The sequence below is a fragment of the Centrocercus urophasianus genome, unplaced genomic scaffold (assembly GCF_019232065.1).
Source record: "Centrocercus urophasianus isolate 14NV4802_14NV808 unplaced genomic scaffold, USGS_Curo_1.0 seq_23, whole genome shotgun sequence".
In the NCBI taxonomy this organism is placed as follows: Eukaryota; Metazoa; Chordata; class Aves; order Galliformes; family Phasianidae; genus Centrocercus; species Centrocercus urophasianus.
In genome coordinates, this window is record NW_024884789.1 from 7090751 (window position 1) to 7104128 (window position 13378).

A 13378-nucleotide genomic window follows, 5' to 3' on the forward strand; every position below is an offset into this window, starting at 1 on the left:
GCTTTATCATCTATAAGATGATCCATTAGTTGTGATGCACTCCATCACTTCTGAGACGCTTAATGTGCTTTGAGACACATCTTCCATTATGAGATGCTCTGTGGGTGATCCTCCAGCCTCCATGAGAAGAGACAAAAGGACCACATGTCCCAGCTGAGGAGCAGCAGCGTGGGCAGCCTCCTGGGATACTCTGCAGCCAGCCCTGCGTGCTGGGAGGTGACAAGGCCAGCCCCGGCACTGACGTACTGTGGGGATGATCCAACCCATAGCAACATTTTGAATCCCGCTGCCTGCAGCTGCAGGCAGTACCCCGTAGCCCTGGCAGGTCCTCTGGGTGCACGTGGAGGAGCTGGGAGTGCTGCCATGGGGCTTCGGCTGCGCAGGAGTGCCAGCTTCACCCCTGAGCACCCGGCCCTCCTGGAGCTGCCCAGCCCTGTCGCCCTGAGAGCAGAAGCCAATGTGCTGGTGATGGGAGCAGACAGCGTGGGGAAATCAGGTGAGGAATGAGCGCGAGCTGAGAGCTTACAGGCAGGGAAAACCATTTCTACTGCAAAAATAGGCTGCAGACTGCAGCGGGGTTTGCAGAATGAGCTGCAGAGAGCAGTCCTGCCTCTGCTGGTGTTCAGAAAGGGGAAAATCAGAGGTCGGTCCCAGCAGTGGGAGTTTGTGGGGGAATGGATCCTGAGTGTGTTCAGGTCTAAGCTGTGTGTGGGCTGGGTTTAAGATGAAAGTCTTAGAGGTTCGGGATTATTTTGTGATCCTTGTTCTCCCCTTTGCAGCCCTGACTGTACGTTTCCTTACGAGGCGCTTTATCGGGGAGTACGGAGACATGGGTGAGTGCTGACCATGCCAGCCCCGTTCCATTCCTGTTAGGGACAGGGAGGTTGCAGGGCGAGCCAGATCCTCCTGCAGGGTTTGGTTCCTTCCTGTCCTCTCCCATACTATTCTATAGCTCCCCAGAGGCTTGATGTTCATGTTTGATCAGGAGCTGTACTGTCATTGTACTGGGGTGCAGAAAGTGCAGCTGTGCGTGGGCTGAGTCAGGGACAGCCCTGGGTCCCTAAAGGTTCTGGAGGAGATCAGCTGTGAGGGAACTGTTTGTAGAGACAAACAGTCTCAGACTCATTTTTTTTGGGCAGAATTCATCTACAGCCACACGGTGACCGTGGATGGCCGAGAGGTTCTCTTCCACATCTGGGATGTCCCCAGCTCGCAGGTGAGAGGGCTCCTTCCCATTGTGTGCCCTCCTCCTAAAGAGGAAACCCAATCCGTTCCTTTTCCCCGTTCCCCAGGACCAGGCTGATGATGGTTCCTCGGAGGAGAAACGAATCCAGTGGGCAGACTGCTTCATCCTGGTCTACAGCATCTGCGACCGCGCCAGCTTCAACCTCCTGCCCCTCAAAGTGCAGTTCATTAGGGCGGCCAAGGAGGGGCAGGAGCAGGTGCCCATCGTCATCGTGGGCAACAAGCGGGACCTGCAGCACCGGCGGGCTGTCTCCAGCGAGGAGGGACGGCTCCTGGCCCTGTCTCTGGACTGTGGTTTCTATGAGGTCTCTGCAGCCGAGGCCTACCACGGGGCTCTCATGGTGTTCCATGGGCTGGCTGAGCGCATCCCCGACACCAGGCTGAAAAGAGGTGCCGGCATCCGAGGCATCGTCAGGACTGTGTCAGCAGTGTTTGCCCGTAAGCGGACGGACTCGCTCTGAGCAGCGTCTTTGTTTCTTGTTGCGTAGCTGGATGAGGCCTCCTGTGTTCTGTGCAGATTGGATGTGTTCCAGGAGAGCGGCAGGTTCTCCAAACCCCAGGATCTGGGTCTCTGGCTGTATGTGACCAGCAAGGCAAGGGCCTTCCTCTGCTCAGCCCTCAGCTCTTGGCTCTGTTGTTGTCTGCAGCATCCCCAGCTCCTTCTGTGGGCTAGCAGGGAGGACATGCAGCTATGTCCTGCTCCGTGTCCCTGTTGTCACCCTGGCATCCTGGCCGTGCCAGTACTGAGCCTGGAGGACAGCAGGCAGAGTCCTTCACCCTCCATCCCATTGCATCTCATCCTCTCCCACCCCATCTCATCCTATGTGACTCCAAGCAGTACTGTGCTGCTGACCTCCCTCCTGCAGCCTTTTGGTGACAGCCCAGGCTCAGCATGGGAAAGTCAGGCACTGGGCTTTTTCCCAGGGTGTGGGACTGTACCGTGTGTCTCATAAATGCAGACCTCTGAGCCTGCCTGTCCCTGGGGAGGAAGGGGAGGGAGGAGGGGGGCAGGGAGGCCTTTCCCCTTCTCTGCTGTTCCTGGGAATGCAGTGTGTAGGAAGGAGGTTGTGTATGTGTAGTGCAGACAGAGATTGCTCTGCACTGTTCTGCAAATGGAATAAATCTTTGGCAGGAAGCCCCTGGTGGCTCTGAGTTTGTACTCCAGGCATAGGAAGGGGCACGTACAGTGTTGGGCACTGCCCAAGCACTGCAAGAAGCCCTCTGCACCGTCAGTGCTCTCCCTCCCTCAGTGTTCCCAGCCCTTTAAGGCTCAGCAGCCAGTAGGCAGCTCTTGTAAAGCAGACTATGCAAAGGGTGATGGGGGGTAAGGGGGAAGGTTTATTACTGCAGCAGGTACAATCACAAGTTGTGGGAATGGGGCCTTCCTGCAGGAGGCTGGGGTACCGGTGCTCTGGTCTTGTCTCTGACCCCAAAACCGTGGAAAGAAGGATGAGGACCCAGGGTGCCCCGAGCTGTGGGTGCCCCATCCCTGGAGGTTCTCAAGGCCAGGTTGGATGGGGCCCTGGGCAGCCTCAGCTGGTGGGGGCAACCGGCCCATGGCAGGGGAGTGGGACTGGATGGGCTTTAAGTCACTTCCAACTCAAGCCATTCTGTGATGATTCTATGTTGTTCTGCGATGTTTGATGGTTGTGTTGCCCTCCGGTCCATCTCAGTGCTCTGTACCTCACCTGTCTGACACTGCTTCTTTAACGGGCAGCAGCTGGCCCAGTGTCAGAGCTGGCTGGTCCCTTTTTCTTCTTCACTCATCCCCTCTTCTCTTATCTACTCCTCCAACAGCAGCCCCTTGGGCTGCCTTTATTCTCCTCTTGGCCCCAAGGAGGGGACATGCCCTGGCACAGCTGTCACCGAGCCTGGAGCAGAGCAGGGACCCTCAACCACGGATGGGCAGATGGACAACCCAAGATGGACAACCATATCTGTGCCATGTTGGGGATGTGGGTAAGCAGGCAATGTGGGATGTGGGTACGTGAAGGCAAAGCGTGCTGGGGGCAGTTTGGGGCCGAGGTTCTCCCCCTCAGAGTCACTCCTTCTTGAAGGCTGGGCTGTAGAGGTTGGCATAGTAGGCCCGGCTGTACATGGCCTCGGGGCTGAAGCGGTAGGAGCCCTCGCTCACGCGCCGGCTGTAGGGCGCGAAGGCCGATTTCCGCGGCACAGCCTCGGGCTCCAGGGCTGAGCTGCGGTACAGATTGCTGCGTATGAAGAGAGGGTCCTCCAGGCCCAGGAAGGACAGCGGGTGGTGGCCGCGGTACAGCCGCCAGTCACCCCTCAGCTGGGCCTTCTCCTCGGCGCTGGTGCCCACTGGCTTGCTCTCCTCCTCCTCCTTCTGCTCGGCCTCAGGACCCGGCTTGCTGCCCCGCGCCGCCGCCTCGTCCTTGGACTGCCTGCGGAGCTGAGGGCTGGGCTAAGCAGTAGGGCTCTCCCTGGGGAGACTTTGGGACGGGAGGTTTGTCCCCATGGAGGCCCTCAGAGTAGGGAGTAGGTGACCGCAGGACAGCCCCGGGGGAGAGCAGGTAGGAAGAGGACGGGTGGAGGAAGGGAATGTGGTCCCAGTATTAACCTGTGCCTCGCCTTTATACAGGGAGTGGACCAGAAGGGGTTTTGCTGGAGGTGGGTGGGACCCGATCCCTGTGTGTCCCCATGGTGCTGGGATGCACTCACCGGCACGTAGCTGTACAGGCTGCCCAGCAGGTGCTTAGGGGCACTGATGAGCGTCCCTCCCAGAGCATCCACCGTCTCCATGGCTCTGGACAGCCTGCGGGGTGTGAACAGGATCAACCCCTCTGCCGCGTCCCAGGCCACAGCAGGGACCTTCTTCATGCTGGAGATGCCAGAGGCACAGGCACTCTGCAGGTTGTGAGCCACGCTGCCCACCAGTCCAAGGCCATCCCCTGCCTGCAGACAGAAAACAGCGTCACTTAGGGTAGCCCCCCCAGCCCTTTGGGACCTCACACTTCTGCTGCAAGTGAAGGCGAAGGGCACCGACCCTGACCCGCAGCTTTCTGTCCCCATGTCCCAGCAGAGCTGCTACCACCAGGGAAAGTCCTCCAGCCCGTGTGCTGTCAGCAGAGCCCCCCCAGACCCAGGGTCCTCCTGTTCACTCCTGGGACCACAGTGGGAGTATGTTTTGTATTGAGACCCCAAACCAACAACTGGGAGCTAGGTGCCAATTCGGAAATTGGAGCACTGCCTGGCCCAGAGGCTGTCGCAGCCCTGTTTGGGAGTTCAGAGCTTTTTCTCCTAAGGTGGACTGAGCTAGAGATGCTGGTTGCTGGGTCCTTTGGATCGCACCCAGCCCCTGGGAGAATGCCAGAAGGGAAATGCCTTGATTTGGTTTGCTGGAGAAGAGGCCGAGAACATGGTGGGATCAAGATGATGCTCTGGAATGACCCCATCTCACCACTACCTCCATTTTTCCCTACCTCACCAGCATGGCTGTCCTCCTTCTTCTCTGCCTTCTCCTGCTTCTGCTCCGGCACCCTGCTCTGCCTCCAGCTGCCCGCAGTGCTCTGCCTCTCACCATGGCTCTGCGGCACCATAGGTGGGCTCGGCTTGGCCAGACTGCCCTGCAGGGGGGACAGAAACCAGTGCTTGGGGTGAGTTCCAGGCCCCAAGGCTTTGAGACAGGCTGGGACTCACCAAGATGGGGATCCAGACGACCAGTTCCTGTCCTTTGGCTTTGGCACGCTGGAGGTTCTGGACAGTGTGCTGGTAAGCACGGTGAGAGGCGGTGCTGACCAGGGCTCCAATCCGGCCCAGAGTGCTGGGAGCACTGCTGGGAGCACTGGGAGCCCTGTATGTCCTGGATTGCTGCTGGGAGACCTTTGCTGGTCTACAGGTCTTCTTGGGCTTCAGATCTAAAGGTAGAACAGCACAGGGAGAGTGTGGGATGTTACAGCCTGGTGGGACAGCCCTGCACCAGGATCTTTTTCTTTCCACCTACACCCCATCAGTGAGTCCCCATCTCCATGGGGACCGCTTTGGGTGCTTCCTCCACCCCAGCAGACCCCTGCCTTACCAGGACACCCCTCTGCAGACACCCCGAGGTGATCTTGGCACCGATACTACCTGCTTCCTCCTCCTCTTCTGGCAACAGGTACTCCATCAGCTTCTCCAGCCCACCCAGGGCAGTGTCCATCCCGGCGGCTGCCATCTGGCTCACTGAGTTGCTCCTTGTGTACCTTGCTGTTGTCTCCACTGTGGTTCTGGTTGTCTCATAGCCACCCACCGCCAGCCCCAAGATCTTGTCCATGGAATACCCGATGGTGCTCTTGGCACTTTGGATGGGGGTGGAGATGGTGTCCTTCAGTTTGGAGGCAAGCTGCAGGCAGAGAGACAGAGAAGAACCCTTCTGATGTGCTCTGGATGGCACAGAGCAGCTGGAGAGACCAAGGGCCATGCAAGAAGACATCCCCTAGAGCAGCAGGACGATATCCTATAGCCTGGGCTGCAGGTAGCCAGCCATGCAGGACCTGCTGGCCTATATTTAGGAGCAATCCAACCACACCTGTGGCCAAGTCCTTGCTTTGAGGTGCCCTCTGGAAGCCCCTTGCCATCACTGGTTGCCAGGTGAGAACCAGGGCTTTGGCCCAGAGGAGAAATCCTGTGGGCTCTGCAGGGGGGCTGGAGTGTCTAGAGGGTCCCAGAGGCTTTCCCACCCATGACTTACCTTCTCAACAGGATACTGAAGGGCTGGGATCTTCTCCTCCAGGTGGTCCAAGCCCCGACATGCCAAATTGTTGGCCACGGAGACTGCCTTGGGCAAAAGCATGCAGGGTGGAGATTAAGGCTGGGGGCTGTGCCAGGGGTGAGTGCAGGTGGTGTCCCACTGTTGGATACCCCATCACATCCCTGCTGATGGACTCACACTGAGGCTCCAGCCTGCGTACCACAGGCTCCACGCTCCACATGGCCAAGGCGCTGGCGCCCTTCACTCCCTGCTCATAGACACCACACACCGAGGCCACAATTGGGTGGATCTCTTTGGTGCTGCTGTAGGTCCGCTGCAAGCTTTCACAGGTTGAGCTCACCACCGGCAGCTGCAGGATGCGCTGCAGCACGTTCTCCTGTGCATCAGATGGGGACCAGTTAGGGGCCAGCCAGCAGCCACTCCTCAAGAAAAGCTGAGTCTGGCTTCATGGCCTGATTCGTCTGTGAATCTGCATGTTCAACAAGGAAAATACACCTCCTGCTAATTTTATCTTGACATGGAGCCAGCTGACCCAGAAATCCCATGGATAAATACAGATACATGCTGATAGGTCCTATTAGATCAAGGTTACCTTTGTTGATTTTCGTTTACTTTATTTCAGGCATGTGAGTGATGATACTTTGATGGCTGCTCTGTATTATTACAAGCAAAGATAACACACAAGACAGCACGGTATGAGCTATTCCCCTCCTCCTGTTTCCTCTCCCTCTCCCCACACTCACCTTGGCCCTTCCATTCTGCAAGGGCTGATTCTTCTTTGCCGTCATTGTGCCACGTCCTCCTGCAAAGCAAAGTGCAGAGCTGCAGAGCGTGCAGTGAGGTCTGAGCCAGGCTGGGGCTCAGAGCGTGATGTGCAGGGGTTGGGCTGGGCCACACAGCTCCCCTGGGAGCTGTGATTGTGGCACTGCCCAGGCTTTGACTTTTGACCAGTTAAACCCCAGAGCCAATGCTCCACACGCTCTTCCTCTGCTGGGGCAGCCCGTCCTCACTTGGGTCCTGTGCCTGGGCTGTGTGGTGTTGGGGCACTACTACCCCCAGGCTCCACCTTCAACCTGGGCTGGGCTAGGGGGGCATGAGTTGCTGGGGAAAGTGGGCAAACAGCTCCCCAAAGGCTCCCATCTTGGGGGATGGATGGCTGCAAAATCATCCCTGTATGTCAAATGAGGAGATGATGAATGCAGAAGAGATTAAGACCTGCCTGTGTTTGTGCAGTACTGTGGCAGCACACCAAGGCGCTGAGGAGAAGAGGAGGATAGGGTATAGAATGTGTGAGTGTGCAGCTTGGGTTTGGAGCAGCACAGACGATGGAGTTGAGGGAGGGATGGAAAGGTGGCTGTGGTGTAGCCAAGCAGCAGGACAGGAGGGTAAAAGGACTTTGAGTGGGGATGAGCAGGAGCACTTTCCCTTATCACTAATAAAGGAAGGGATTGTTGGCACAGGGAAAGTAGACCTGGCTGGATCCTTACTCACCTGGACCAGCAGGACAGGCATATGGGCAGTGTCCTGCGAGAGGAACAGGCTGCCCAGGGAGGTGGTGGAGTCACCATCCCTGGAGGTGCTCTAGAACTTTGGGGATGTGGCATTGAGGGATGTGGTCAGTGGGCACGGTGGGGGTGTGCTGATGGTTGGACTGGGTGATGCTAATGCTCCACGACTCCTGGAAGAGCCTGGGCTTGCTCACAGCCCTGCATTAAGGGGCTCATCCTGTGCAGAGGCACACAGATGTCTGTCAGGGTTTGGCACAGTGCTGCAGTGATTCAGGGCTCTCCAGACAGTGGGACAAAGGGCAGCAGCCTGCTCACGGGTTTCCTCTCTTGGCCACGGTGAACAGGCATGATACCAGGGGCAGCGTCAGCCTTCCCTCTGCCCAGTGAGAGCAGGGATCAGCAGACAGCACAGCCTCTGCCCTTCCTGTGGGGCTCAGTCTTCCTGGGCAATCTCTTCAGTGTTTTGTTTTACAGAAGTTTCAAACGTCATTGCCCACAAGATTTAATTCTCCTTTGTGGCAACAGATATGTATTACCCCTTGGGTGGATTGGAGACTAATTTATTGCCTTCCACTTGACAGAAAACCCTCCACACGCCCTCCCTCAGTCACCTTTCCTCTACAAAACAGCTCACTTGATCCCTCCCTGGAGATGTTGCTTTTCAGACCTTTGATTGCTCCTGCTGCTCACCTGGGAATGTTGAGCAGCTCACTCTTCCTGAAATACCATGCCAAGTGCAATGTTAACATTAGGAAAGCCTTGTCTATGAGTAGATTACTTATCTTGCTTACTATTCTGCTGTTAATTGCTGCTATTATGAAATGAGTGTAAGAGCAGTTATTCAGAAGGAAACTCTTGCTAAATTGTTACTGAATGCAATGCTTTGTGTGTTGTTCAGGGAACGACATTTTGGAGCCTTCACGTTTGCAAAGTTCTTGCTGCAGGGGATAGGAGTAAGCAGTAAGCAGTGAGCTACCAGCAAGAGCTCACTTTTACTGGTTATCCCTTCTCCATCTCTCCCCATCTCAGCTGGAGATGCTATCCTTCACTCTGCCCTTAATTCATCATTAAACATCTGTAACAGCTTCAGAAATCCCAGTGATATGAGAGGGAACTCCTTCAGAACCTCTTTTCCCCATCCTCAAAGCCACACACAGATGCAGTGTTATACGCATCAAAGTTTATTGCTTGTGTTCAAACAGCTCTCCTTATTCCAACTGTCGTATGAGGAACATACACAGAAAAGGCACTAAAAGGATTTTCTCCATTTGATTGCAATTCTATGGCTTCAGTCACGTTACATTAAGGTACATTAAACTGCTAGCCCCCAGCAGGGGAGCAGAAAGGCAGTATTAGTGCTTAACATCCACTAAAGTTACTCCTGTATGCTCTGATCCATGTTATGCCAAATGGAGGTAAGGCTGAGGAAGGCTGAAAAGTCATTGTCCCATGTCCCAGGTTAAGTCTGTACTTGCTGAGCCACCCCAGCCCCTCCAGGAGGAACATCAAGGTCTGCTTTGTGACTTTGCACAGTGTTTGCTTGGCACAGGGATGTGCATCTAGCCAGGGCCACATCAGTGTGTGAATCCATTCCCCCTTGCCTATGAACTACATAGGAAAAAGAGGAATCAGTCTGCAGACCAGTGTAAGATCTGTTTTGTACCCAAGAGGTCTCCTGAGAGCAATTCTTAATGCGGCTCTTGCAAGAAGAAAGATTCTGTAGGCAAAGAGTGCCCAGGGTTCTGCTGATACATCACCAAGACTCCTCTCCTTTCCTTACTGGGTTGCTGACACTGGGATAATACTCAAATCTGACCAAGGGAGGGATTGGCCTCACAGTGCCAGCAACTCAAAGGCACATTGTATAAAGAAACTAAGAAACAACAACAAAAAACCCAACTGCTAAACAAGTAGCAAGAAAAAACCCTTGAAGACAACAATGCATTCATTATGGCCTGGCCTGCAGAGTGCTCTACTTTTAGTGGTATTCATTTCCATATTAAAAAGAAGAGCTGCTACAGGCCATATTCGGTCTTCAGGCACACTTAATTACCCTGCTCAGCAACCTCTATTTTCAAACACTTCATTGGCAGCCTAATGCTTCAGGTTCAAAATGGAAGTAACTCCAAGCCAGGACCACAATGACTTCAGGTAAACTGGGACACTGCATTTCCATGCCTGCTCAGTTCCACAGCCTCCTCCTTTAATAAAGGTGACTGGCACCTTTTAATTCTGTTTACAGAGAGTATCAGAAATCATAATCAAGTATGTTGGTCCTGGTTAGGATAATCTCTATTCGCATCTCCTGACTGATTAAACAAGCAGCCCTTACAGTCAGAAAGCAACAGAACACACAGGCCTGGCAATGATGAAGAAAAGCAATAATTTTGTGTCCTATGCCACGTGCAAGTTTTTCTCAGATGGTGTTAGAACTGATCCTCTGCAAAGTCAGGAGCAACAAAGACAGCACATCGTGTAAGCTGTTAGACTGCTGGACACAGCATTTCTCCTCTAACCTCGCTCACAACCCAGGCAATCATTCCAGCCAGAAAACTGAAGAGCAGTTATGCAGTCGCAGGGCAAACATAAGGCATTTTCAAACGGTAGAACCAGTGAGAGAACACACAAGAAATCTTGCTGTCATGATGGAAGAACAAGAGAATCAGGAAAGAAAATCTGAAACGTGAATGCCCAAATCCAGGTAATAAGCTTCTCTTCTCGAGGACGTTCTGGTATCTGATCAAGTGTGACTCCATTCCCTCTGGGAGCTTACTCAACTGGAAACACCCTTGCAGCTTTTCTTACTTGACAAGCTCCAAGACGGCCTTTTCTTCTTAACTGCAGGTTCCAAAGCTCCTTATTACACTGGACTTTTTCAAGTAAAATTAAAACAGTAGAACAAGCTGCTTATCACACTGTCATTAACGTAAAATGGCTCACTTGGAATCACAGGAATTAAGGTGTGGATGTAATGGGAAAGGTAGTGCTTATGACAGGTTCCAGATTCACAGCTTCACTGCACTCAGATCCCTACAAATCACAGCATTAGCAGCAATGAGATCAGCATTTCCCACATGCTTTTCTTCACCAAAATCCTCAGCCATGGCCTGCTGGAAGAGTTAGTTGGTGGCAACCCATCTTGGCTTGTATAATCAAAGGAAAAGAAGTTTTTGATTTCTTGAGATGTAAATTGGCACTCACCAAACTGTAGGTCCAGAGTAAGCAGTGCATGTTCATGTTACAGAGGGATCACTGAAAGCTCAGATGACACCACTTTCCAGTTATCATCAAACCACTGCCTACAGAAATCAGGATCCAGCAATCCAGTCCTGTCAGAACACTCAGGCTTTACTTAAGGCTATCTAACCACGGTTTCTAACTTGTCTGAACATATTACAGAAAATTTGGCTATAGGAACGTTTGATTGCTGAATTCCAGCTTTCCTTAGTAAACATGATTAGTTAAGAGTCATACACATACTACAGTAGTCTAGGCAGCTATTGCATAAAGCTGTATTAAAATACAGGACCATCAATATTTCCTTATCTAGCAGCCATGTTCCAAGTCCTTCTGCCTGTGCAATCTTACTCTGCCTTCTTCCGCCTTCGCTCTGTTGGGCACCAAACTCATCTGCCAAGGCACAGGGAAGGACAAAGGGCAGAAGTGGCTTACTCGGAGGGGAAGAAACTCATTTTGAGGTTAAAGTGAGACATCTTCATTTTTAAAGTGCCATGTGGAGAATAAGAACCTGTCAGAGGATCAAACCTGCTGGCTCACTGCGCACTGAGCAGTTCCTCTTACATCACTCCTACAGCTTCAGGTGTGGGCTTGCTAGAGTGAGGATCCCCACCAGAGAGGAGAGGAGCCCACAGAAACCAATCACGCCTGGGTTGGTTTTGTAGATCCCCAGTGTGTCCAAAGGACCAGAGAGATCACAGAGGTTCTTCACCAGGTCTAGCAGCAGAGGAGGATGACTTCTGAGTATTTGAAACAGCAGGAAGAGAAAACCATGGAAGCCATTACATTTGGAAGAGTTTAGCTGCTGATGTTGTTTGTCCCAGAAATAGTTCTTCATCTTTTCTTCCTGTACAGCTTGTTCCAGCCTCCAAGAGACCTCATACCAATCCCTGGCCAGGTTCATCAGCAGTGAGAAGTAGTAGCACTTGGTAGCCCAGTTCTGCCACTTTGCTTTATTGATGTCAGACTGGAGTCCAACGTTCTTCAACCACAGCACCATGTCGCAGAAGAAGTACAGAGCATGGGTCAGGTTGGAGGCTGTCAGGCAGATGCGAGGAAGCACTTCGGGAAGCTCTGCAGTTTTCCTGGCTGCTACCAAGGCGTGCACCACATTGCCCAGCCGGAGCACTGCAAGAAATGCCACGAAGGTCAGAATGGCTACTGCAGGGGCACAGCTCTGTGCACGACTCAGAACGTCACTGCTCCATGTGTACATTTCAAAACCTTAACAGGCCTTGGGCATTTGTATGTTTAAACAACAACTCCTGTCTTCAGGAAAATTGTGAAATTGTGCCTCCCCAGCCATGAATTTGTCAAGCAGTTCCCTGCAAACAGGAGCAGTATATTCCATTTTAAGCCTTACCACAGGGTAAGCTGGATTTCATCCCTCCTGCTGGTTGGGTTTCAACCCCACAAATGTTAATACAATAGTATGCAAAATACTTTTTATAACCTGCAGCACTACAACAGTGGCAGATGTTGGCAGCACCCAAGGTTAGTGGAACTGCAAGGCTCTGAATTTAGGCCTGAAGTCTGTTAGAGATTTGTTTTGCAAGCGAATTGATTAAGCAAGAGAATTACAGCTGTGCTGATTCTCTCTCCTAGAAATGATGATCCTCCAGAGTAATTGCAACAATAAAACTAACCTATGGTAATGTATTAAGTTTGCGTATTTCCCTCTGGAAGTTGTTCTGGAATTGAGCAATTGACAAGTAGGTGTAAGGTCAGCCTGAAAACAAACTGCAACAGCAGCAACAGCACAAGGGGAGCAAGTGTGATGGATGGAGGGATGCATTCAAGTTAGAGTGTGAGGAAAGTACAGAACGGTGCATGACTGAGCTCCCAGAAGCGATAAATGTCATTCTGGCCCTATTGATTCTGGCTGGTTACTGCAGGGATAAGGACTGTGGGCAGTTCTGGGAATACACTAAAGGGGGTTCTGCAGCCCAAAGAAAGCCCCCGAGGCCAGGAGCTGTTTGGATGGAAGGAGCACGTGGGAAGGACCCCTCTGCACACCGGTACTTACTTTTACGGCCAGAGCTCATGCTAGATTCCAGCTGCTTGAGTTTCAGCACCAGCTTCTTGTTATCAGCATGACGCTCTACGACATAGCTAAGCAACATGCATGTGTACTGAGTGGCTCTGGAATGGAAAAACGAGGAAAATGGCACGCGGGTGAAACGTGGACAATTCGCAGGGATGGCAGAAGGAGGGCAGGGCGGCTGTGGGAGCCGGGAGGGGGAGGGAGTAGTTATTGGGGACGGGATGGGGGACGGGGGGGAGGCCCGGGAGCTGCGGGGACAGAAAGCGGCTGGGAGCCCCGAGGAACCCGGGATGGTGCTGAGCACTCACCGGAAGATCCTCTCCCTCCCCTGGCTGCGGTTGGTGAACTCCACGAAGCCCTGCATGGCGGTGGCAGCTGGGCGCCCCGGGAGGTGCGCGGCCGCTCCGCTCCGCCCCGCCCCGTCTCACGGCGGAACCCTCCGCTTCGGAGCGCGTTTCCGGCCGAGTGGCGCCGTTGCCATGGCAACCCGTACACAGTGGTGCGGGAGGGGGGGGGCGGGCGGTGTCACGTCTAAAAGGGTCCGCCCGGGAGCGCCGCGCTGGGATAGCGGCTCTCGGGGCAGGCAGCTGCGTTCATTTGTTGTCTTTTGCCTCTCGGTTGGGTTTATTCACTGCG

At 53.5% G+C, this 13378-nt stretch overlaps 3 protein-coding genes across 4 annotated transcripts; 1 reads left to right on the forward strand and 2 right to left on the reverse strand.

The window, feature by feature from the left end:
• Positions 1-363: 363 nt before the first annotated feature.
• Positions 364-2366, forward strand: LOC122163349 (ras-related and estrogen-regulated growth inhibitor-like protein). Its single transcript, XM_042824528.1, has 4 exons — positions 364-496; positions 780-833; positions 1140-1216; positions 1293-2366. Exons 1-4 carry the CDS (start codon positions 364-366, stop codon positions 1704-1706), a joined length of 678 nt encoding a protein of 225 aa, XP_042680462.1. The 3' UTR covers positions 1707-2366.
• Positions 2367-2793: 427 nt separating this feature from the next.
• LOC122163449 lies at positions 2794-4802 on the reverse strand. The gene is made up of 3 exons (XM_042824690.1): positions 4686-4802; positions 3925-4158; positions 2794-3655 (listed from the first exon to the last, which is right to left on the reverse strand). Exons 1-3 carry the CDS (start codon positions 4800-4802, stop codon positions 3287-3289), a joined length of 720 nt encoding a protein of 239 aa, XP_042680624.1. The 3' UTR covers positions 2794-3286.
• PEX11A (peroxisomal biogenesis factor 11 alpha) lies at positions 4780-13151 on the reverse strand. Of its 2 annotated transcripts, XM_042824688.1 has the most exons (7): positions 13051-13151; positions 12725-12840; positions 6697-6755; positions 6131-6329; positions 5933-6015; positions 5332-5584; positions 4780-5120 (listed from the first exon to the last, which is right to left on the reverse strand). In XM_042824688.1, exons 1-7 carry the CDS (start codon positions 13104-13106, stop codon positions 4780-4782), a joined length of 1107 nt encoding a protein of 368 aa, XP_042680622.1. In that variant the 5' UTR covers positions 13107-13151. The 2 variants fall into 2 exon arrangements, with proteins under 2 accessions (XP_042680622.1, XP_042680623.1); XM_042824689.1 differs by lacking the exons at positions 4780-5120; positions 5332-5584; positions 5933-6015; positions 6131-6329; positions 6697-6755 and adding an exon at positions 8620-11826.
• Positions 13152-13378: the final 227 nt, after the last annotated feature.

Coding starts and splice junctions, on each gene's coding strand:
- LOC122163449 (XM_042824690.1), bottom strand. CDS start 4,802: ATGGTGCCGCAGAGCCATGGTGAGAGGCAGAGCACTGCGGGCAGCTGG. Junction 4,159..4,685: donor AGGACAGCCATGCTGGTGAG/GTAGGGAAAAAT, acceptor TTCTGTCTGCAG/GCAGGGGATGGCCTTGGACT. Junction 3,656..3,924: donor GCCTGTACAGCTACGTGCCG/GTGAGTGCATCC, acceptor CCCAGCCCTCAG/CTCCGCAGGCAGTCCAAGGA.
- PEX11A (XM_042824688.1), bottom strand. CDS start 13,106: ATGCAGGGCTTCGTGGAGTTCACCAACCGCAGCCAGGGGAGGGAGAGG. Junction 6,016..6,130: donor ACGCAGGCTGGAGCCTCAGT/GTGAGTCCATCA, acceptor TGCCCAAGGCAG/TCTCCGTGGCCAACAATTTG. Junction 5,585..5,932: donor TTCAGTATCCTGTTGAGAAG/GTAAGTCATGGG, acceptor CTCTGCCTGCAG/CTTGCCTCCAAACTGAAGGA.
- LOC122163349 (XM_042824528.1), top strand. CDS start 364: ATGGGGCTTCGGCTGCGCAGGAGTGCCAGCTTCACCCCTGAGCACCCG. Junction 497..779: donor AGACAGCGTGGGGAAATCAG/GTGAGGAATGAG, acceptor TCCCCTTTGCAG/CCCTGACTGTACGTTTCCTT. Junction 1,217..1,292: donor GGGATGTCCCCAGCTCGCAG/GTGAGAGGGCTC, acceptor CCCGTTCCCCAG/GACCAGGCTGATGATGGTTC.